Source organism: Labrus bergylta, chromosome 17, assembly GCF_963930695.1.
Source record: "Labrus bergylta chromosome 17, fLabBer1.1, whole genome shotgun sequence".
Classification (NCBI taxonomy): Eukaryota; Metazoa; Chordata; class Actinopteri; order Labriformes; family Labridae; genus Labrus; species Labrus bergylta.
Genome location: NC_089211.1, coordinates 11285386 through 11294150, shown reverse-complemented (window position 1 = coordinate 11294150; position 8765 = coordinate 11285386). Strand labels below are relative to the sequence as shown.

General features: G+C 39.7%; 1 protein-coding gene across 1 annotated transcript; it reads left to right on the top strand.

Moving 5' to 3' along the window:
• Nucleotides 1–2441: 2441 nt before the first annotated feature.
• ube2g1b (ubiquitin-conjugating enzyme E2G 1b (UBC7 homolog, yeast)) lies at nucleotides 2442–8375 on the top strand. The gene is made up of 6 exons (XM_020644311.3): nucleotides 2442–2795; nucleotides 3278–3380; nucleotides 3491–3588; nucleotides 5089–5267; nucleotides 6294–6394; nucleotides 7591–8375. Exons 1-5 carry the CDS (start codon nucleotides 2753–2755, stop codon nucleotides 6378–6380), a joined length of 510 nt encoding a protein of 169 aa, XP_020499967.1. The 5' UTR covers nucleotides 2442–2752; the 3' UTR covers nucleotides 6381–6394; nucleotides 7591–8375.
• The last annotated feature ends 390 nt before the right edge of the window (nucleotides 8376–8765 follow it).

Sequence of the window (8765 nt, the reverse complement as noted above, 5' to 3'; positions counted from 1 at the left end):
GTAACCTACAGTATATGACGAATTGTTTTATGAATTGTATGGACCATATGATATGCAGTGTAGTATAATATGCAGCCTTCTACTGACATAGTAGCTGTTCCCTATGACACCCTATCCTGACACTGAGGCAGAGCCACAAATCAGATTGAAGGTGGCACCAAAGCTAAAACCAGGGTCAGGATAGAAATAGCCTTTGGACTACTGAAAGCCCAATCCACGTGCCTGAGTGGGCTTAGAGTGGCCCAGACAGGGCCTGCAGAATCATTGCAGTCTGCATTGTGCTCCCCAACATTACCACTATTGAAAGAGGAAAGGCCCTTCTCATAAATCCCCAACCCCCTGATGTTGTGGACCCACTAACCTTGGACCACCCCAATAGGGCAATGACAGGTCATCACAACCAATTTATTTAATTTAATTTTATTCATTTACATTTTCTCCAATGTAAATGGTTTTTCCTCTGAGTTGAATTGTTTTCCTTAAACATGTATTTTTATGCAGGGAATAAAACAAGTTTCTAAAATACATCTTTACCTTCTTCTCATGCTCCAGTTTCTCCACCTTAAGTTTCTCTCTGTAGTTTCTTGTTCACCATAGTTAACTGTTTTAGCTCCATATCAAGCTCTAAAGTCCTTTTGTAGAAAGCCATCACATCGTCTGCTCCAACCTGAAACACAGCTTAGTCGCTGTAACATTTAAGCACGTTCCCTTGAAAAAGGCTCACTTAAAAGGGGTTGTAGATGTCATGGTGACTACCCTGTGACATGAAAGGTTCATTCAGTACAATTTCTGATGCTCTGAGTCAGGAGTTATAGAGGGTGAAGCTCATTGGAGGATGGATTTACTGCTTCCTGCTTTAAATCGATATCACAACAATGAAAGCCATTGATTTTATATCAGGAGTAAAATCCTATGAAAGAGAGCCCCCTCCTGTCTTCTTCTGGTTATATCTTCACTTACACATTCAAACAGTTAGTGACTTATTTTACCCGCCGGTTCCTGAATTTTGGACCTGCAACTGTGTTGCTTTTAATCTGGATTATGAGTTTAAATCCCTCATTTCAGATCATAACGTGCTCCTTGTTTGTGCTAGTAGACTTGTCCATGTTTGTGAATGGTCATAAACTGGCATCTACCGCCCATTTTATGTGACCATGCTCCCTGCTAGATGGGTAAAACCTCCTCCTGGATAGAACACAATCTAATTTTTTAGGGTTAGTGAATCCAGATAACTTACTGATACCTTGCTTATGTTTAGACTGTATAGTCTTCTTTACCAGGATGTAAAGGTAGGCCTATAGGTATAAACAATCTCAGTGCAAGAATGAATCGTGACACAATTTAACAACCTATAAAGAGATAAAATAATTAAACAAGATACTTAACCTTGCTGTCCAACTCCTGACCAGGGACCGGACTCTTCTGGTTCTTCAAGTACAGTTGATAGGGCCCACATACATAATGTGGTATATACTTAAGCTTATAATGTGGTATATGGAATCTTACTCACAACATTTGGTATTTTCTGGTACTTGGTATTAGTTGGTGAGGCAGAAGTAATGTGTTTATGTGTGCTCAGTATGTATTTGCTGATTTCTGTATTGGAGGGAGTTGTGATGGGCCAGTCAGAGGAAAGGGATCCAGGTTTTTCAACTTGCTTGCAGGAGCCTAATTTCTGGAAATAATAAGTCAGGTGGTCAGTGTGAAATTTTGATAGGCCTATATAGTATTGCCATTTTGTGCCTGAAAGTCATTATGTTTGCACTCAGTTGTATGATTTTAAAAGGTTGTGAACTAGTTTTGTAGTCCTTCAGGAATGTCTTCTTCCATCACTTCTTGCCACAAATCACAATTAAAAGCACATATGTTAAAAAAAAAAAGGTTGAGCTTTGATTAGAATTGAATGTTAAAATAAAGAATATGAACTTTAGAAAACTTACTTTATATGACTTTGCCACCCCTGAAGGGGGTTCTTACCTTTCTCCCAGTCAAATACAGGCTACATTTTTTTCAGCGATCTAAAAATCAAATTGCAGGTATATAGGAGGGAGAGCATTTGGGATTTTTGAGAGGTGATTACTTTCCGGGTACAATATCAGATGCAATCTTTGATCAAAATAATGAATAAATCTAGTAGCCTAACTTGTCACGGTTGGCAGTATCCAAGCCGACGTTGCGCTGGGCTTTAACAAACTTGTGTTTCTCCAAGAGTGTATGTGCATACACACAAAGAAGTACGATCACACACTGTTCTTAACAGGTTTATGCAAACTGAGAAAGTGTAGTATTGATTTCAAACAGCGGGAGGCAGTAATGAGTCCCTAGCAGAATGCTCAAAGCTAAACGAAGAAGACATTTTACCTGAGTGTATTCTACCCTGAGTACATCCTCGCAGGAATCATGGGCTATCTAATGCTATAACATCTACCTTTCTGCCAAGATTAACTACCCTATAGTAACATATATGGCCCTGTGTCTTACCTTAATATTAATGTAATTATCTGACTGTATTGATAAAGTTATCTCAATGGAAGGCTATGTTTGCCTGACAGTTGTGAGTGAGGGCACACTTTATTCTAGCTGTTTGACTCATGTTTTCGGTGTTGTCAGACAGACTGACGGAGGAGAAAAACGTGGACAGATCATTTTACATTTTTCTTCCCCAATGTTTGATTTAAACTCGGTGACAGTTTGACAGACATTTGGTGCTCAACATAAAAAAACAAAAAAATTAGAAAGACATAGCTGTACAATGACGGAACAGTCCTCGCTGTTACTACGTAAACAATTAGCAGGTGAGTTGGCTAACTGTTGCTACATGAGCTTCTTTTTTACCGCATCATAAGTTCAGGCCACCATTGAAATGAGAGCAGCTACGGATAGTTTGGAGTATGTATTGTGTGGTTTGCTTACGTTTTTACGTACGTATACAGCTCATGACCATACATTTGAAGTGCATGTGCATATTTAGTAGCACACTGCTGTGAGGATATGACTAAGACTGTTGCTCAATAACTACTGGAGACATTTCCAAATCACCACACAAACTCACAGGAGGTTGTTTATGGTGATTTTGAAACGTCTTAGGTGTTTTCCACATTGTCATTGTCATCGTTAAATTAGTCCAAATGAGATCAGGGTCACCAAATCTTACTGAAAATAAATGACCAAGCACTACTTTGATGAACTTGCTCCCCCTGTTTACGTAGCTTCCTGTGCAGTTGACGAATGCGTTTTGACACTTTTGTCTGGGTATTTTGCAACCCTTCATTTCTAGAGCTCAACAAGAACCCAGTGGAGGGCTTCTCTGCCGGCCTTGTAGATGATGATGACATCTATCAGTGGGAGGTGGTCGTCATTGGACCCCAAGACACATTATTGTGAGTGTGCGAAAGCGAATCACCTTGTAGCTCAGATTAAACAATGTATGTTTTTCCCCCCCCATGATCCTCCCCGGAGGTCATCACTGTCTTTTTTTGTCATTTTGTAGTGAAGGAGGTTTCTTCAAAGCAACTCTAACCTTCCCGCGTGACTATCCTCTGAGGCCACCAAAGATGAAGTTTGTCACAGAATTGTGGCATCCAAATGGTAAGCACTGGGGGGAGAGGGGGCTGTTCAAAATGTTGAATTCATCTTTTCTCAGGCACTGGTAGCCTAGTGGTTCGTGCGCGTGCCCCAAGTGCTGAGGCTTTAGCCCTCACAGGTGGGCTGCCCGGTTTAGATTCCGACCTGTGGCTTCTTTCCCACATGTCACTCTCCACATTCTCTCCCCAATTTCTGACACAATCCACTGTCTGTATCTCTAAATAAAGGCATACAGAGCCCATAATAATTAAATAAACCTTTAAACTATTTAAAAAATGAAGCAATACACTAGTAGTATATTTACATGTAAATGCAAACGACCACACGCTCATGCACAGACACACACAATCCCATCTATGCACATACTCACCAAGAATCACACTTGAGTATAGTTTTATGCATCTATACATACATGCATCCCAACATACTCAAACACACACACACACACACAGGAATAAATTATTATAGACCACAAACTGACGGGCTGCATCAGATTTCCAGTTTCAAAATACATCTCTTGGCATTTACCACACCGTGCACCAAAACCGTCCTGGCACTACGTTCTAGTTTCTCACCGAGCTCCACTGAAATGCATGAGACCTAGAGTTATAAATCTTTGGAAATGTTGAGCAACTGTACATTTCGCTACCTTATACCTATGACATAAAGGTGAGAGGTCAGGAAAAAAAAAAAGAGTGTAGTTTAGACTTTGAGTAACGTAATCTATGTGTAACTTTGAATTGGATAAATTGGAGTCTAGAATTAGCAGAGCCTTATGTATTAATGTGTGATTAAATATAACAGGCTACATTACTTTGGAGCAACAGTGATGTAGCCAAGTCTCTTGACAAGACTTTCAGTCTCATTGCAAGCCTGCAAAGTATGAGAAAAAAATATGATGTACAATTGCATTGATTACGGTAATATTTCAGTAATGATATGTAGTGGAATTAAAAACAAAAACAAATAAGAGAGTGCTTATTCAACCAAACTCAGTCTATATATCTATCTTCACGTCTTCTTTTGCTACAAAATACCTATGCTTGCAATTTTCATCCTGAGCCCAAATCAAATCTCTTTTTTTTCCACCACTAAATTGGCAACCAATTAATCTGAAGATAGCTGATCGCTAACCCAACATGACTGAATCAAAGTTGGGCGAGGGCACAGCCAATGAGCCATCATACTCATATCTCTATCCAATCAGTAAAATATACACATGCTGAGCTAGAAAGCATTGCTTTAGTTGCATACATTTATTTTCTTATTTATTAAGAGAAATTCAGACTTTTTGGCTGTTTGGTGCAAATTCTCGTATCTGGATAATGATGAATTTGCTCTTAAGTTTGCTGCCATCAGCTATGTGGCTATCAACTAATAGAATGATGTTTGTTATTCCAATATTCAAACAAGAGTTGCAGTATACGTAGTACCTGATCTTCTGGTTTGGGACAAATGTAACATTTTCTGTGTTCTTATTTTTTTTTTTGGGACTTTTGCCAGTGGCAAAAAACGGCGATGTCTGCATCTCCATCCTGCATGAACCTGGAGAGGACAAGTACGGCTACGAGAAGCCTGAGGAGCGCTGGCTGCCAATCCACACAGTGGAGACCATCATGATCAGTGTCATCTCCATGTTGGCAGACCCTAATGGAGACTCTCCTGCAAATGTGGATGCAGCTGTAAGTGCACACTGTCTCATTTGGGAACACTCGTAGGGGCGTAGGTTTTTTTTTGCAGATGCATCTTTTTTTTTACCACTGACATACTCTGTATGCTCTGAACTTCATATAAATCTGAGTATTTCGATGAAAACTAAATCTGATTCAATAACCATTTATTTGTGATTCTGAGTGTGTATATATATATTTGCACCCTGAGCCATTAGAAGATCAAATAAATCCTGGAATGAATGTTGACTCTACCTTGGTAACACATTTGGAATGAGGAGAGTGGGTTCCTGTGGAGAGAAACTCAGCATTTAAAGGTCACATATTCTCCTCCTGTTCAGCAAGTTTAAATGCGTCTCAGAGCTCCCAAAAACATGTCTCTGTGTCTTGCCACTCTGATCCTTAATTTTAGCACCCCTATAGACCCCTCCATTTCAGCCCTGTTCAAAACAGGTTGTTTCTGTGTCTGTAGCTTTAAATGTAAATAAGTTGTGTTCGAACACGTCCCCTCTCTGGAAGGGCTTGGTCTATCTTGCAACAGGCCCAGTTGTTTACGGTGAGAAGGCAGACTCAGTGGACAGAACAAACACCTAGCTGTGGGAGTGTCACCCACCTGGGGGGGGATTTACTGCCCTTTGTGATGTCATGAAGGGAAAATCTCCAAACATCCTGTCTGAGCACACATTTTCTGAAAAGTGGAGCCGGTAAAAGATGGGGAGGATTAACTTTTTCCATAATTGAGGGGTTTGTAGACAGGCTAGAGACACATATTAGTGTTAGAAAAACATAAAGAGTATTTTGCATAATATGTGACCTTTAAAGGTGATTCTTGAATTAGTTTAAAGAGAATTATCTTTGTTTACAGGTGCCTACTTGTGACAACAAAAAAACAGGAGCTCCAATGTTTGTAATTGAGTCTGTTTTTTTCTTTTCTAAATGTGTGGTTGCAGTAGATTGAAACAAAGCATGAGAGGAGGAAAGGGTTGCACTATTCAGATTATTTTGTGATGTTTTTCTTGTTTGTTTAACATCCTGCAGAAAGAGTGGCGGGAGGATCCGACGGGAGTTTTTAAGAAAAAGGTTGCACGCTGTGTGCGGAGGAGTCAAGAGATGGCATTTGATTAAGGAATCACAACACAGTAGGTGCAATCACCCTTTCAGGATTCAGTACGTTTGTTTATTTTACACAAGGCCGCCCATAAGGGGGGGGGGATAAAGGGGAAAGCTTTCTGGGGCCCATGGAGGTTAGCAAAAACCTGGTCCACCCTAATTTAAAGCAACAATGACCAAATGTTATTTTACACCTAAATACTTGCTTTAGTAAGATGTACCCTGTTTAAAGTATTGTTACGACCCGGCTCGTGTGGGGAAAAGGAAGAAAAATAAAACCAGTTGTTTTTGGCAAATTAAAGTTATTTATTAACAAATTAGTATAAATTGTGTGGCAAAAAGTGAGGCAACTGGCAAAGGCCGACGGGTGCTGTTGAAATCAATAAATAAGGAAAACAGAAAAGACTAACTTTGAGTTTTAAATCTACGACTAATCTTGGTGAATATAAAGAAATAAAAATAATGCCTAACCTGCTATGCTAACTACCCAAATCATAATACAACCAAACAGCACCCCTAACCTAGTGTGAATAACATGTGAATTTCTACATAAGTGAAAGACAAGAGTCTCCTGAATCAGTAGCCTACACAATGAACTCAATTTACCTGGCCCGGCCAAAACGAGTACCTCAATTTAACATTTGAACATAACATTTAGTGACACCGACAAACGTCTCTGTCCAAAGCCGTTCTCTCTACTACTGCACCGGCAGTCTTTTTAGCCCTCCGTGTCGGCAGCTGCTCCTCTCTGATTGGCCACTCCACATTCCCAGGTAGTACAACATACGCTACCTGAAAATAGCACTTTTACAGCTGCAAGCCAACCACACACACACACACACACACACACCAGGCCACACAAAGGGGCGGGGCGCGGCCGTAACAAGTATAAACCTCTCTTCTTAAACTGATAGCGGGCCAACAACGAGCTAATGTTAGCCAGGAGGCTAGCGCTAACACAGCTGATTGAATGTTGGTTTAAATCTTGTCCTGGGAGAGACCATTCACTGGACCTTTTAGGGGCCCAGCCATTTCTGTGGGAGGGCCTGCACCGGGACATTTATTATGCACCTGTGAAGAAATGTTTGTGATGTTGAATTGACTGCTGCTTATGTTGTTGATTTCCTCTTTTGTAATGCAGTGTTAGTACACTACTGTAGATTGACTGAATTAACCAATGGTGGAAAAAAAACAAGACTGAAATGCTCCTTTTTTTTTATTTTAGGTGGATTAACTGCACATGGGATTTGACAACTGGCAAATCGGGAGTGGTCTTGAAGAACATGGGGCTCCACTGTATCAACATCAGCTGCCTCCCAAAATGGAAAAGACTTACAGAATATGTTAAACCTCTATTTCCCTTATTTGTATCTTGCAGTTTGATAATGGTTTTTGATAGTAATTTACGTAATTGAAGGGCATTGGTATTCATCCTGCCAAAGGTTCTGTTTTACTTTACAATATCCATCAGGCTACTTCTGGTCAAGCATCAGCAGTTTTCCTCCCAGGACGATCAATAATTCACCTTATTATCTGCTCACTCGGCAGAAGGAGCAAACCATCCCTTCTGATAAAAAACAACATATTCTTAGTTTGTTTAGTTTATCTATTTATTTAGAGTGTGACTATTTTAAAGATGCATATCGTCTGTTTTTGGAGGGATTTTTGTTCTTTTTTTTTTTTTTTCAATCTGCCACACTGAGCCAACCAAACCTTACAGCTATTTAATCAAGTATGCAACTTAGTTTGGAGTGTTTGCCGCCACAAACAAACACTCGGCTTTTGCTCGCCCTACGCGCTCTTAGCGTCCAGCAGAGAAAAGTGTTCCTTGTTTTCCCTGAGGGGAAAACTTCTCACACCAGCACTGCCTTAACTTTAATTACCAGCAAATGAAACCAACCTTCAGAAAGACTGCAACTGACTGCTTCTTCTACATCCTGAAAAAAAAAAAAACTATTGTGGACAAATCAAATAATATTCCAATAAATATGTTTTTACTGAAAAATGCTTTATGTTTGTACCGCTTTAAATTTGTATTGTTTCGTTAAAACACATCCGTGCAGAGATAATGCTTTTCTCTTGATACTTGCAGAGGTAGTGTATTTATAATCTACAGTAGCACTTCAAACAGACCTGTTTCCATATTCTGTCTCTGTAGGAGAGGTACACGTGTTTAAATCTGGACTACATAAAGGCACTATGCCAGTCTAGATCAAATATTTATCCTATTTAGCCTCTAATATCTTCCTCTTAGAACATAATGGAACAAAGATGTCACCTTTTGTTATTGATAACTGTTAATGTGTCTCAATCAAACTTAATCAGTTTTACTGGAGAGAATTTAAATTATGCAGAACAGAAAAAAATCCAGCACATCGCTTGCTAAACATCAATAATTTA

Bases quoted from the DNA above. Each gene is read 5' to 3' on its own strand.
- ube2g1b (XM_020644311.3), top strand. From the start codon at position 2,753: ATGACGGAACAGTCCTCGCTGTTACTACGTAAACAATTAGCAG. The intron at 2,796-3,277 runs GTGAGTTGGCTA...CTTCATTTCTAG, and splicing joins ACTACGTAAACAATTAGCAG to AGCTCAACAAGAACCCAGTG. The intron at 3,381-3,490 runs GTGAGTGTGCGA...GTCATTTTGTAG, and splicing joins GGACCCCAAGACACATTATT to TGAAGGAGGTTTCTTCAAAG.